General features: G+C 37.4%; 1 protein-coding gene across 1 annotated transcript in view; it reads left to right on the forward strand.

Moving 5' to 3' along the window:
- GABRA1 (gamma-aminobutyric acid type A receptor subunit alpha1) overlaps positions 1-16,127 on the forward strand; it is a 55,074-nt gene that overhangs the window by 22,601 nt on the left and 16,346 nt on the right. Inside the window, exons 4-6 of the mRNA XM_052643225.1 lie at positions 3,994-4,214; positions 6,400-6,482; positions 11,392-11,535. Coding sequence (XP_052499185.1) covers positions 3,994-4,214; positions 6,400-6,482; positions 11,392-11,535 — 448 coding nt within the window. The remainder of the gene's footprint in view (positions 1-3,993; positions 4,215-6,399; positions 6,483-11,391; positions 11,536-16,127) is intronic.

Genomic DNA, 16,127 nt, shown 5'->3' on the forward strand with positions numbered 1-16,127 from the left:
TTTCAAGACAGGAAATGTAGTTTTTAAACTGAGTACTAATAACTAAATAATGATAACCATAACAACATTAAACACTATTGAATGCTTATGTTAGGCACTGTGCTAAGAGTTTTATAGATCATATATCTTTTAATCCCCATGTCAAGATTTTTGCTACATGTTATTATTATCCACATTTTCTAGAGTAGAAAAGTAACCCAGCTAGGTAGCAACTTGAACTCAGGCTGCCTGTCCTTAGAGATTCCACAGATCCCAAAGTATCTGACTTCATCTGGAATAGAAAACAAAATTAGGACAACTCCTTATTTTAAAAACCATTAATTGGCAATCAAACTGCACATTCCCAGGGCACTAGGTTCTGACAAAAATATCCAGGCAGCACAATCAGAAAGCTCTGTTTTCCATAGTGCTTAAAATGTATTAAATCACAGCACACACAGATGGTAATAAATTGTGCAAGTGGGAACACTTCAGTACAATATTTATTTAGAAACATAACGGATGTTGTGTCCCTGTCTTCAGAATAAGGCTCATATTCTCCAGGGACCTGCTCTATTGAAAAGGGGAACTAGGAGAGAATTTTTGCTTGAGTGGTGGAGGCTGGAACACTGAACTCTGAAGGAACACCAACACTTCTTATTTGTTCAGACACTTTTCTGTGGAGTCTTCTATTTTGCCTTCTGTTTTTGTTTTACTTAGTTATGACCACTTTCTCACTTTCTTCACTTCCTGTCCTACCACCCTTCCAAAGAAATAACACTTTTTCATTCCCCGATACCTTGAAATCTAATACAAATTTGTGTTGATAAAAAAACAAAATGGGAGACCAATAGTCCCTTTTAACGTTTACTGAGAACTTCTGTGGTCTAGAACTTCTTGCAAGTTTTTCGCTTGTGTTGGCTCACTTCTGACCACAGGCAAGTGGAATGAGTATTGCAATGATCCCTACTTTATTGGCAGCCAGGGGCGTTAGAGTAAATAAGAAAATTGCCTAAGGCCATTCATCTGGAAGAAGGACAATTCAGTTCTAGTTAGCAGATTTATAATTTACATTTGTAAGCTTTATGCTATGGCTCTGCCCTCTCCTCCTTATTCTGACTTCCTGAAGAAGGAGCTCTGGCACATCTTGGTCTAGTGAATTTCGACCATGGGGAGAGGTCGGGCTGTACAAGTAGCTACTGGGAGTTGCCTGCAGCTACCATGGCAATATTGCAGGGGCCATTCCCAAAACATGGGAAACCAAATATTTCATCCTTGATTAGGCAAGAAGTGTTCACGATCAACTGCTTTCATATCAGTTTTAATTTCTACTTCTAACACAGGGAAACATAAAAATTAAAGCTTATTTAATTTTGCTCTTTGTGCAGGTTTATGCATGTGTGTGCACATGCAAGCTTGTGTAACCAGAATGATATTTGAAGAGAGAGTATCTTAAATGAATTTGGGATTTCATTGTCCACCATTAACACAGGGAAATAAAGCTAGCTTTCAATATGTTAAACTGTAAGCCTTAGGAGCTTGACAGGTTTTGACATTTTTTTGAATCTTAGCCTTTGGGATATATCTTGTCAAAGACTTGATGATAAATATATTTTATCTTATAGGTAACATTTATTTTATATTCAAAAATCTCCTTGGAGCAAGCAAACAAGCGAACAATGCTTTAGATTTATAGTAATATGGTCAGCTTAGACATCCTTGGAATCTTGATTTAAAAATGACCCTTGCCTCCACTGTTGACCAGGCTAAAGTTTTGCAGCCTAATAAAATATAGAGCTGATGTGACTGACTCCTGAGTAACAGACATAGATAGCATCATTGTCATAGCCCTGACTTACAAGTTTGTCTGTTGTCCAGAGACAAGAACATGCACAGCCCAGACTAAACCCGTCCATTCTGCTTCCCTGGCAAGCACTCCTACTCTGGATCCCTTCCTGGTGCAATCCACAGGCACTCTCCTCATTTCTCTCTGCATGAAAAACACTATTCTAAGCCCATCCCACTCCTCCACGAGTTTCTCCTATAGCTTCCAAGTCTAAACAGTTTCTCCCTCTGTCAAATTTAACGGATGCTTAACACATGTTTCTAAGTAAATTCCTACGTCACATATCCCAGTGCTTCTCATCTGACACTTCCAGACAGGAAAAAAACAGTAACTTCTCTTGCCTGCAAAGATAGACTGGTGTCATGTTACACTTTTAAAATTTCTATTTCAATCAGCATTTACCACTATGCCTGGTACATTATAGACTTTGTTGTTGTTCTTTAGTGGCTAAGTCATGTGCAACTCTTTCGGGACCGCATGGACTGTAACTCACCAGACTCCTCTGTCCATGGGACTTTCCATGCAAGAATACTGAAGTGGGTTGCCATTTTCTTCTCCAGGGGATCTTCCTAACCCAGGGATTGAACTGTGTCTCCTGCATTGGCAGGTGGATCCTTTACCACTGAGCCACCAAGAAAGCCTCTCATTATAAACTAACCAATAATAGTTTTTACTTGATCAGTAGGGACTCAGCAATGCCAACTAGTGCTCTGAAAATTTTCATTCAAACTTTATGCAATTTTGCATTAACCCTTGGAAAGAAAGATATAGTAAAATTCATGCACAAAAAGCCTGAACATAGACACTGTTTATTTTACATGCCCTAAAGACAACATGTATAAGATTTAAAAAAAGGAAAAATAAAACAGCAGCTTTCTGATACATCAGGGTTTAGGGGTTTAAGAAAATGGAGCATGATGTTTTTAAGTTAGTTTTCCTTCCAGTTTGGAGCATTTGAAGATTAATCGAGAATATGGTAGTCTTTATTTCAAACCTCTGAGTTCCAATTTTAGTGTCAGTGTAGCAAGTCCTGCAAGAAAGATTGATATTATTACCCCTTTCAATTTTAGGAGCTGGTAAATCTCATTGCTTGTTTTCAGATTAGCAGACGTTTGTCTCTGGGTATTGCCATGAGGAATGCTGCGTTTATTTAAATAAATAGATTCCCTGGCTATGAATGATGAGGAGCTTCACACCGTTTCTCCTCTGTCTCATACACATCAGTTCAGTTCAGTCGCTCAGTCATATCCGACTCTTTGCGACCCCATGGACTACAGCAGGCCAGGCCTCCTTGTCCATCACCAACTCCTGGAGTTTACTCAAGTTCATGTCCATTGAGTCAGTGATGCCATCCAATCATCTCATCCTCTCTTGTCCCCTTCTCCTCCTGCCTTCAATCTTTTCCAGCATCAGGGTCTTTTCAAATGAGTCAGTTCTTCCAATCAGGTGGCCAAAGTATTGGAGTTTCAGCTGAAACTCATACACATATATACTCACATAAACACACACACACACCTGCATACTCTGAATTCTTTTCTTTTTTTTTTTTTTGAAAAGATGCAAATTACCATTGAAATGGATTTCTTATTTTAATAATCTTGTTCATTGTGTAGAACTGAAAGTCTGTATACATTATTTGTAGGGGAAATGTTTACTTAGCCAAAAAAAAAAAGTTTACTTAGCCAAAAAGATTATTTCAACATTAGCATCTTGGGATTGGGGTTTTCAGAGACCATGAGAGGGTCCCTATAATGTTATAGTCTATTTTTAGAACTAAAATTGTCTATTTTAAACATTTTCATGTATGTAATAACCTGTAACATGAGTTCTGTTTTTATTTGCAGTATATTCTGTCCCTTTGAGTACTGATATGATGGAGGTGGGGTGGAAGTAAGGTACTAAGTTCCTTTCACATATCTGAGAAGATATTCAGCAGAATTTTTCTGACAAAATAATATTTGATATTTTAGATATTTTTAAAGTGATTATGCCAACCAAGGATTCACCTGATACCAATAGGTTCAGGCCACCACAAATTTACTTGTAGAAATATCATCCAGCTCGTGTTTTGCTTCTAAAGTTTCAAAAAGGATGCATTGTCTTTATAAGACATTGGCATTACAAAATACAGCACAGTGAACTCTTTGCCATTTTCCCAAATTACCTAGGAATATACAATAGATGTATTTTTCCGTCAAAGCTGGAAGGATGAAAGGTTAAAATTTAAAGGACCTATGACAGTACTCCGATTAAATAACCTAATGGCAAGTAAAATCTGGACTCCGGATACCTTTTTCCACAATGGAAAGAAGTCAGTGGCACACAACATGACCATGCCGAACAAGCTCCTGCGCATCACAGAGGATGGCACTTTGCTGTACACCATGAGGTGAGGAGGACTGCGCTTTCCCCATGACTTTTTCTAGACCTTCTCTTCCATGTGTAGATGAACATCCAGCTGATGGGCCACTGTAGAGCATCTGGTTTCCTGTTTTCCAATATTAATACTTACTCTACTATGAAAACTAAACAGGCTGAAATATTATGCAAGTCAAAGTGTTAAGTAAAATGATTAGACAAAAATGAAGAAAACATTTACAGTGTATGTTAACTAATGCAATATATAGCTCCAACATATTCTAATTCAATAGAGGAACTTCTCTCTACTATTACTTCATGGCTTCCTGCCTTACAGTAAGGTGTAGATCAAATTTCTAGAAGCTATCTTCTATATATATCTGAAAATGTTTCTATTTAAAAAGAAAGTGGGGGAAAAAAAGAAAATAGAAAAAGTCCAAAAATTTTAAATATAAATTCATGTGGCAGTATACATATTGAAGAAGTGTATGAATTCACAATGATGTTGTTAATGAGAAAGAATATAAACATTACTAATTTTGCTTAAACTGAAGACTATATGTATATTTTTACTTTATAAATATTTCCCCCATTTTGAGATTACTGGACAGCTCAGCATCTGAACCAATCATTCATTTGTGGTTAGATGAAAGAAGCATGAATCAAAAAAAAGTTTTGAATATTTTTAGATAAATTTTTTTATGAGAAACTCATTGAGGACTCATAAATGAGGACCTATGCTTAAAGGCAGCTGTTATTTCATATCCAAATGACTTGCTAAAATGTTGTTTTTGTAGATCTGGCCAGCACTTGCTAATTTAGGCTATTCAGTTATTCCTTTGGTATGAAAAGTTAATGAAGGGAATGCCTCGACTTAGAGGATTCTGTTTAGAATGAAAGTAGAGTGATACTTTGCCTTTAGAGAAAGCTTCCAAAATTCCTAGCTTTTTAATACCCAAATATCCAAATAAGAAACAAACAAAACATGCTTCAGGTGCCACTGGAGACAGATGTTGGATTCAACTAGTAAACGTGTAATAGGACTGAAAGAATGAAAAATTCAGAAAAGAGAGAAAGAAAATAGAGGATCAGTGGACAGGTGTGTTGGGAACTTTCCAGATCGTCCAAGCAGGATCTGTTTATATTTGAAATTTGAAATATTTTTCCCTTGTGAAATATCCCACACTTGTTTTTGAGCCTAAATCTAGCATGTATTTCTAGTAGCTGGCAGTTATCTGAGGAGGGATTTGCACATACTAAGAAGTTTATCTATTAAAGGTTCCTGATGTATCTAACATTCTTCATCAGGAACTAACATAACCCCCTTCTCTGAAATGTCTCACCACCTTTGCTAATTTGTTACCACTTTCCTAACAGTTTGACTTAAGGATAGGAGTTTAGTTATTAGTTTACATGTTTCATATTTAATTAATATTATAATGACTTCATGATTTTACTGGTTACAAAGACACCTTATCACATTTCTTGAGTTACCTAATAATATAGATAAATATATTTTCTGAAACTTATGTGAGGAATTTGGGTACAAATTTTCCATAGTTCGACCAAATGAGATCAAATATATTTCAGTGAATTCCTTTCTTGACTACCCTTTTAAAACATAAATAGAATTCATGTTCCCAGAACATAGGGACTAAAAAGAAATTCTGCAGAGTCCTGGCTTCCGTTAGGCAGTGGATTTGTATATAAAACTAAACAGTTGGAATAGAGTAAAATCACATATAAAGGAGTCTCAGGGACTCTCAGCTTCCCAAAGTCTGAGAACAGTTCGTCCCTCACCTATCCCTTTGTTGTTTAATGCATTTAGTGCTATTTTAGGAAATGAAGTGGGGAACTTGATCCCATGGACTGCAGCCCACCAGGCTCCTCCGTCCATGGGATTTTCCAAGCAAGAGTACTGGAGTGGGGTGCCATTGCCTTCTCCGTAGATGGTCACAGAGAACAGCATTGAAACATAGACATTACCATATGTAAAATAGATAGCCCGTGGGAATTTCCTGTATGATGCAGGGAGCTCAAACCCCAGCGCTCTGTGTAATTCTTTTCAGATCCTTTGATTATTAACAGCTTAGTATGACACTGCTGTTTGTGCTTTTCTTTCTTGCTTTCTTAATATATTTGCTCTAGCTAATAACATCCCAATCATATTTATCAGAAAGTATCTAATCTACCCTATATTTCTCTTAATTTCTAAGACTGACGGTGAGAGCCGAGTGTCCAATGCATTTGGAGGATTTCCCTATGGATGCCCATGCCTGCCCTCTAAAATTTGGAAGCTGTGAGTAAATTTATTTTATTTTTGATTCTTATGAGAGCATGTCTTTAAGCAAGCAACCTCCAATTCATTATGAACGTTAGAGAGACAGATAAAGAGTATCAAGAAAACTTAAATAGTGATTTATTGCGAGTGCTTTCTATAAGTAACCATCTTTTAGTTCACTTTTTAATATATCCTTTCAGGAAACGGTTATTCCCTATCCTCTGGACAAGAAAAAATGAATTTTACTATTTAGTGGAAAAAATTTCATTTTTGTTCAAGTTGTATTCATACAAAACCAAATGGAGTATGGATGTTTATGCCTCATAGATATCATCTTCTTTCCAAAAAACGGAGGTCATTGTGTTTATTTTATACCATTACTGATGTTTATTCTTAATAATTTGACTTGTTTATCAGATGGAAATATTGGTAGATAGCAAAGGACAATAATTAGATTTTCTTAATAAGGAAGCCTTAACCTAAAGATGATGCCAGAAAAGGAGTTAATCATAGTCTGAAAACAGTTTTAGATCTGTTTGGATAGCTCATGAAATTTAGTTACATATTATTGCTTCTGAAGACATCTTAGATAAATTCGCATTGTAATAACTTTCAAGGTTTCTACATCTTTAAAATATGCAGGCACACATTAGAGAAGCCCAGAGAACAGTGGCCAGCCGGTTAGGCTCTCTGGTCTTCCCGTTTTTCTGCTTTTGATTAGCGTGCATGCATAAAGTGAGGAGGGATAATGTATTCCTGGTTTCTGCAGGGGAGTTACATATAAGGACTGACTCAACTTCTGGACTAACCTAACCAGCTTTCTGTTCTCACTAGTCAGGCAATCTGAGCAACTATTTTGGTGAAGATATGATTCATAGAAGAAAAATAGTGGTGGTGTAGGAAGACAGCAAGCAAAGAAAATAGCAAAGGGCCTTCAGGCTCCTAAAAGTACTAATCATGGAGAGACAACTTTCTCTATTTATAAATCTCATTCTATACTAAAACCCAAGGATAAACTACCTACTTCAAAAACACATGTAAGAATTAAAGATTTTAAAATTAAAAAAAAATAATAATAATAATAAAAAAAAAAAAAAAAAAAAAAAAAAAACTGTCAGCTACACAGGCCATAGGTGATAACTATCCCCTCTCAATCCTTTTCCCAATGTAATGTATGTTCTATGCCATGACCTATTACATTTTTTTTTCTGATTACCAGTTCCATTTTTAATGACAATATTTTATATTATGTGTTACTTATATGCCAGGCTATGTATTAAATATTTGTATATGAATCAACCCAGCTAATCCACAAAATAACCTTATAGTTCAAGATATCATACAAAATCAGTACTGTTTTTGCCTGAAATGGTACTGATTTATATCTAAAATCCTAGTATAACTACTAATAATGTCCCTTTTTGCCTTCAGAGATATCTTGTTTTAGACATTTAACTATATGTTTAGTATATTAATCAGGAATACTTTAAAGCAGTGAGCATAGCTTAAAAAAAGGAGTCTAAATTTTCATACAAGATATATGAAGGTAAGTGATTATTGGTTAATTGCTGGTTAATTTAACATCTTAACAAGGATGATGTTTCAAGATATTCTTAGAAGTTCTTCCTGATGAAAAAATGTTTGCTGCTACTCCAGCCATTGCCTCCACTTTCAAAATAAAGAAAAATAGGGAGCAGAGAAGAAAGGAGCAGTGCCTGTATCAAAAAAAAAACTTTCCCTAAAATCCTAACAGACATCTTCTCGCATCTCATTAATCAAAGCTGTGTCACATGACCAGTGCTAAATACAAAGGAGGCTGGAGAAACAAGGCACATTTAATTAGGCACATTGTCATCCTGAAGAAAATGGATAGTGAATGGAACACAAATAGTGTCTTATATAAGAAAACTGAAATTTAAAGACAAATAAGCTGTTTTCTACCTCAGAGCCCTGGCATATGCTCTTTTCTCTGCTGCGGTTACCTTTCCTTTGTTTCTTAGCATGGTTGGTTTTATTTATCCCTTACATCTCAGCGTAAATATTAGTTTCTAGGACCTTCTGTGAAGTCCTTTTCAAAATGTGTATATAGTCCCGTCAGTCTTCTTGATCATGATACACATTTATTTTATACCATTTATCACCAAGATAATTGTTAGTTTTAACACTGTTATTATCTGGAGACTGTAAACTCTTTAAGGGCAAAATCTATTTTGTTCTGCATTTTCTAGCACAGTAATATAATGTAGGCATTCAGGAAGTATTTATTGAATGGATAAAGAATATAATCAGGTTTTAAATATCTATTCAGTATTTAAGCCTCAAAAAAAAAGAGAGTTTAGGGACTGTGGGGATTTAAACCTCAACAGAGAAGACATACATTGAAGAGCAGGCTCAGATGGCGTATGCTTGGTGGGAAAGAGGACCATGGTGAATTGCTGTACCTGCCAGTGATGTGGGAAATGGCAATGGCTGTACACTTATTGTATAGTCATTTCTCTAACCTGGTCTAACCAGCATATTTCAGAGATGAAGACGTTAAGGCAAAAGTGATTTGGAAATGTTTTGACTCAACTTTTAAAGGAAACACCTTGCCAAAATCTCAGAGAAGAGAATAAGGAAGAGATAAGTAAGATGATTTTGTGATAATTTATTAAAGCACTATGTAGTAAATGTTTTTAAAGTATCTGAAGTAGCTTCATGCATATGTTGATAAGAGCCAAACTTGGAAACGCAGATGTCTTCTTTACCACCCTCCATGAGATTCTGAATGTCAGTGCTACCTTACATTTTCTGCTTGTTAGGGATAACACCTTTTGTATAAGGCCAGATAATGCAAAGATAGTATATAGAGGCAGCTGACATCTTTCAACTGCTTTCTGAGGAATATACAGTATAATGCTTTGATTCTAGAAAAACTGATTCAGATTATATTTGGATAATAAAATCTAGGCAAGTGCTAGATGTAGTCAGGATTTAATAAATGATCATTTCCTGACTAATTACCACGCATTGTCTTACAAACAAGAAGAGAGGGAAAGAATTATGAATAATAAGTAATTTTAGAAATTATTTAGTGAACCTGCCTCATGCAAATGAAAAAACAAAGGCCCATAAAACCTAAGTGACAGTGTCAATTAGCAGATGCCCTATGGATACTGTCTATGCTTTGTGGATTTTTTTTTTTTTCAGTTTTTTTTAAAGTGTTTATTGAATTTGTTACAACATTGCTTCTGTTTTTGTTGTTGTTCAGTTGCTAAGTCATGTCTGACTCTTTGCTACCCCATGTACTGCAGCATGCAAGGCTTCCCTGTCCTTCACTATCTTCCTGATTTTGCTCAAACTCATGTCCATTCAATCAGTAATGCCATCCAATCATCTCATCCTCCTGCCCTCAATCCTTCACAATATCAAGGTCTTTTCCAATGAGTCAGCTCTTTGCATTAGGTGACCAAAGTAATGGAGCTCAAGCTTCAGCACCAGTCCTTACAATGGATATTTAGGGTCAATTTCCTTTAAGATTGACTGGCTTGATCTCCTTGCTGTCCAAGGGACTCTCAAGAGTCTTCTCCGGCACCACAGTTCAGAAGCATTAATTCTTCTGCACTCAGCCTTCTTTATGGTCCAACTCTCACATCCATACATGACTACTGGAAAAACCATACCTTTTGTTTTACCTTTTGGTGTTTTGCCCTTGAGGTATGCAGAGTCTTAGCTCCCTGATCAGGGATCATGCCCGTACCCCACGCACTGGAAGGCGAAGTCTGAACCACTGGACCCACCATGGTAGTCCCTTCTCCTATTATTTAAAAATTTTTTTCTTATATACTGATTTATTTGAAATGTGAGCTTAACATTTTTGACGAAGTGGTTGAAGACTTTCTAATCTTTTCTTTAGGCTGAAGAGTGTCAAATCAAAAAAGTCTTTATAGGTCCTACTTCTCAGATACTGACACAAAGGAATAAGAAGATGTATCACCTATTGTGGAGCTTTAGGTTGAGGCTTTAGGTGTATCGGTCTTCTATATTTAAAACAAGAAATTTCATCATGTGAATTTACTCTACGTTTTGGATGATTTCTATTGAGAGATAAACGCAACGAGTAACCACCGCTTTCACAACAATAGCATATTTGTGGTGGATTTCATACACAATGGAGTTTCTAAGAAATTGCAAGGAATGAGATACTGTATCATTTGACATAAGTTGATAGTAACACTTGTTTCCCTCTACAGCTATAGTAGCAGCCCATTGGCAACACATGACAAAGTATAAAAAGATAGATCTAGGCACTGTTGCTAATAACAGTGCAATAAAGTCACAAGAGCTCTAATTTGTCAAGAAAGGACACAGGTCTAGAATAGGTTTCATCATTACTTACATGATCACCAATTATCTTTGCTTAGCTTTTGAGCATAGTGTAGAGATTTTTTTCTCTAGAAAATTCTTGACAGCAGTGGAGCAGAATGAATAGCATTCTATATTCTTAAATTGGTTATCCCACTAAGTAACTGTGGTGGTTTAATCTGGTTTTCCCACAAATTAACTGTGGTAGTGATTTAGTCTCTTAAGTTGTATCCTACTCTGCAATGCCATGGACTATAGCCCACCAGGCTCCTCTGTCCATGGGATTTCCCAGGCAAAAATACTGGAGTGGGTTGCCATTTCCTTTTGCACGGGATCTTCCTGACCCAGGGATTGAACCCAAGTCTCCTGTGTCTCCTGCTTGGCAGGCAGATTCTTTATCACTGAGCCACTTAAACAAAAGGAGATAAACAATGTGACTCTAAAGTCTTTCCACATTAACATTCAATGATTCCAGGTACCATAAGCCCAGATTCCTCTTTGGTAAGACCCTTCCATTTGACAAACAAGAGTTTGTCAAAAGAGTGCCAAAACATATGGACCATTTTCCATTCTTCCCTTTTAGATGCTTATACAAGAGCAGAAGTTGTTTATGAGTGGACCAGAGAGCCAGCACGCTCAGTGGTTGTAGCAGAAGATGGGTCACGCCTAAACCAGTATGATCTTCTTGGACAAACAGTAGATTCTGGAATTGTTCAGTCTAGTACAGGTAAGTGCTATTTGGGAACTTTAGATAGGGAAGAAGGAGCCAAAAAACTTTTTGTAGAAACTTGTAAATTGAGTTAAGTCCTTCAATAACAGAAGTAAGGAGAGTGAAAAATGACAGTAAACTGGGGAACAGTTAGGCTGGGAACTAGTGTAACCTCTATAGACCTATGATCTTGAATTTGACATTTCATGCCTTTTGATCTCTGGTTTTTGTTTGTTTGTTTGTTTACAAAAGAAAGAAGTGGTTCTGTGTGATCAGGGTAGATATGTGAACTGTATTTAGATATGTGAACTCTGAGAGAAGAATATATGGGTTGAATACTTCTCCAAGTTGCCAGTTAATTGTGGTCACCTCATAGGGCTGTTGGAAGGAATAAATTATATCCATAAAGAGTAAATTATCATACTTTGGGCACATAAAACAACTCTTAATAAATGTTAGCTATTAATATCATCTAGGACCCTTTTATTGTCTTGATTCAATAAATCTTGGTAAATTTATAGCAGCAGTCACTACACATAGGATGCCAAAACACCTTCCCCATCTCACTCCCTCCACACCTAACTTCATTTGTAACTCTAGCCAGGAAACTTCCACAGCTAAAGCCTACACTGATTACTCTATTTTGGAATTAAAAGTGGATGGACCACCATATTTCTCAGTGTTGTAACTGTTTTACCAATGAAATACTCATAATTAGATCAGATTTTCTATCAAGCAGTAAAATCCTAAATTTTAAACTTTTGAAGTTTCAAGAAATAATATGAGTTTAGTTATTCAGGTATCCCTTTTGTGACTAACTGATATGTGATAACAGGGCCAGATAATTACTGATAAAATTTGTATCCTAAAAATTAGGAAAACTTACTCCCTCAATCCCAATATTTTTAATTATGTTCAATTACTAAAAGGTTAGCAAGGGTCAACAATTTTACAATTGCCTTTTAATTTTGAAATTCATTCATTAACTTTGATTTGTAATTTCTAAAAAAAAAAAAGTTAAATGATAAGTAAGGGCAAAATCACTCTTTATCTCAGAAAAATTTCTCTTAAATTTCAAATTTTACATTAGGACCATGGTCATAATCTGATCATTCTAAATTCAAGTGATAGGTCAATATATCTTACTCTGATTATTGGATAAGTGCTGCTTAACAGGACTTATCTTTTGTCCACTTTATAGCATCCTTGGTTACTCTAGAAGTGGAACGTTTATGTTTATGTTTATGTTTATGTTTATGTTAATGTTTATGTTTCTTGTTTTGAAAAATGAGAAGATTGTTCTCCATTGTGCTTTACCTACCTTAGAAATGCAGATGGCATAATGGGAATGTGTCAGGCTTTGCAGTGAGAAACATGTGGGCTCGAGTCCTAGTCCTGCCACTCAGAAGCCTGGTGACATTGAGAAGTTCATTTAACTAATTAGAAACTGTTCTCTTCTAAGAATGGGAAGCCTCTAATTTTGTATTAAAGATAATGTAAAATGTTAAGCAGAATGTTATACAGTAGATGCTCAAAATGGTATGCTGTCATTGTTGTTATTGTCCTGAAGATATCCCAGAACGTGCAAAATACTGAAAATTATTTTTTTCTCACCAAGTTATATTGGAAAAGATACTAAAATGAGCAGTGTTTACTTTTAAACATTGAATGCTGTAATTGACTGGATATTGTGACAGGCACTATAGTCAATGATAGACAAGACACATATCTTGCTTTCATAAAACCTGAAGTCTAAGGGAAGACAAACACATAAACTATAATTATCAAAATGGGTGTTAAGTGCTGTGATTAACATTTTGGGGAGGACAAGTCCCTGCCTGCCTTCTGTGTCCCTATGATTTACTACAGTAGCTGAAACAGAAGAGGCACCACGTATTTTTGAACTAATGAATAAAAAATTAGTGAATTCAGCCTGGGAGAATCAAGGAAGGATTGCTTCAGGGGTTGACTTTCATTTTGTTAATATGCATTTGTTGGGAGTCAAATAATCGCTGTTCTAAGCCAAGGCATTCAGAATAATAGACCTAGAACTTCCCCTCAAGAAATTCTCTCCCTACTGTATTAGAATGGAGGTTGGGTGATGTCCAGGAAATGGTATTTCAAGTACAGGAGCAATAGGACGGAGAAGGCAATGGCACCCCACTCCAGCACTCTTGCCTGGAAAATCCCGTGGATGGAGGAGCCTGGTGGGCTGCAGTCCATGGGGTCGCTAAGAGTCGGACACGGCTGAGTGACTTCACTTTCACTTTTCACTTTCCTGCATTGGAGAAGGAAATGGCAACCCACTCCAGTGTTCTTGCCTGGAGAATCCCAGGGATGGGGGAGCCTGGTGGGCTGCCGTCTATGGGGCCGCACAGAGTCGGACACGACTGAAGCGACTTAGCAGCAGCAGCAGCAGCAGCAGCAGCAATAGGACAAGTGTATATGAAGGTTGTTGGGAGGAAGGGATGCTTCCACTCTGTTCTAGCGCCAATCACCTTAATGCAGCACAGGATCCCTCTTTATGTTCTAGTTCCTATGTCTGCAAAATAAGTGGCTTAGTCTGATGAACTTGGAGACCCTTTCCCTTCTGGTTTTCTAAGCCAACCTACCTACATTCTTGTTACTCAGAAAAGATAAAGGACACAAAAGGACACCAGGTGAGAAAGAAGGGTCCAATTCACCACCACCAAGCTGGCTGGACCTCATAAATTAGGTTCATTAAAAGTCATCATTCTGTGTTGGAGCAGCAAGTTTATCTGTGCAAAATAAGAGCTTGTCCTTGTCATTTCTATAGCGTATGGAGGGAGGGGAAGGAGAATAATGAGCACATTCAAACTCAGTTTGATGTATGTTTTCCACTCCACAATAAAACCCTGAACTACACTTCCTTTGGTTCTACGTTTGCTCCCCAAAAATCCACCTTAAAAGATTTCCATGGGAAGAAACAAAGATCTTTTGTAAGGCCTTCAATCCCATATTCACATCTCCTATGAGGCAGCTTATGGCTTTGAGTTTGGTACCATAAAACATGGATGACAGCACACTTGGAGAGGTCTGTATGGGCTCTCATGTCCTTGTAATAGGAGACCAGACAGTCACCCACACAGTGGAAGCGGGTTAAACACAAAGTTCCCTGGATATGATCAGCTATGAACTTGAAGCCTAGAGAATGCAAAGATCATGGCAAACCAAATGCACAGATAATCTAGTAGCTTAGTTTCTTCCCACTAGTCCTTTTCATAATTGATTGTATTTAGCAAGATGGACCAACTTGAATGTCCATTAATAAAAGTGTCATTAGGGCAGCAGTCAGATTTTTACTAAGAGAAAGAGCAGGGAGCCGATACTTGCCATGTTGCACACAGCTATGAATTTTGCATCCTTGACATTATTTCAATTTTTGTCATAGTATCCACTGCTACTGGGCTTCTCGGGTGACTCAGTGGTAAAGACTCTGCCCAGACAATGAAGGAGACATGGATTCAATCCCTGAGTTGGGAAGATCTCCTGGAGAAGGAGATGGCAACCCACTCTAGTATTCTTGCCTGGGAAATCACATAGACAGAGGAGCCTGATGGGCTACAGTCCATGGGGTCACAAAAAGTCAGACACAACTGAGCAACTAAACAACAACAACATGGAACCTTGAAACATTAAGATAAAAGACACTGAGCATTATTGTCTCCCTGTTTCTGCCAGAAGACTAGGAAGGGTGACAGATAAGTGCACATACATTGAAAATCATTAAGTAAAGAGCAGCTTTGGCGCCCTTAAAATTCTCTTTGAGGAGAGAAGCAATTCAGGTCACCTTCTAGAAGGTGTTGGCCTGCAACCAGCACACACATGAACACATACTCACAACACCACCACTGACCTCTCTCATGTCAAATACCTCTAGATGACTTCAGCGCCATAGGAGGGAAAATACGAGGCTCGATCTAACACTTGTATTTGTTTCAGTGCAAACATGTTAGAAAGACAGTCCCTTCATTAGCATCTGCCATCAGTTTGTGGAGTGAAATGAGTCGGAGACTTCGTTTGAAGTGCACTTATTCACCTGGCAGAGCAAACTTGTTACAAGGACACAGAAGGATGAGTCTAGTCAACTTTCAAATCTGATGCAATTCTCTGTTATCCACTCATTTATTCCTTCAACAATGTGCTCCTTTACTGTGTTTAACACGTGAATGACCTAGCGAAAACAGATGAGGGACACATACTTCCTGCTCTCAAGAAGCTCATGGTTGGGACTTCTCTGACGGTCAAGTGGGTAAGAATCCACCTGCCAGTGCAGGGAGCACAGGTTTAATCCCTGGTCCAGGAAGATCCTACATGGCTTGGGCAGCTAACGCATGCCCACAGCTGCTGGGCCTCTGTTCTGCAGCCTGTGCTCCACAGCTAGAGAAGCCAGCTCAACTAGAGAGGAGCCCCTGCTCTCCACAGCTAAAGAGGCCTGTGCGTAGCAGCAAAGACCCAGCAGAGCCAAATCAGACAAGTAAATGATTAGGAAAAAATGAAGCTCAGGGTTGAGTGATTTAAGTAGCTAACATTCACTGACTTGGTCTAATCCTCACAACACTCCTAGGGTGTATGTATTATCATTTTTT

The sequence above is a fragment of the Budorcas taxicolor genome, chromosome 7, assembly GCF_023091745.1.
Source record: "Budorcas taxicolor isolate Tak-1 chromosome 7, Takin1.1, whole genome shotgun sequence".
Taxonomy (NCBI): domain Eukaryota; kingdom Metazoa; phylum Chordata; class Mammalia; order Artiodactyla; family Bovidae; genus Budorcas; species Budorcas taxicolor.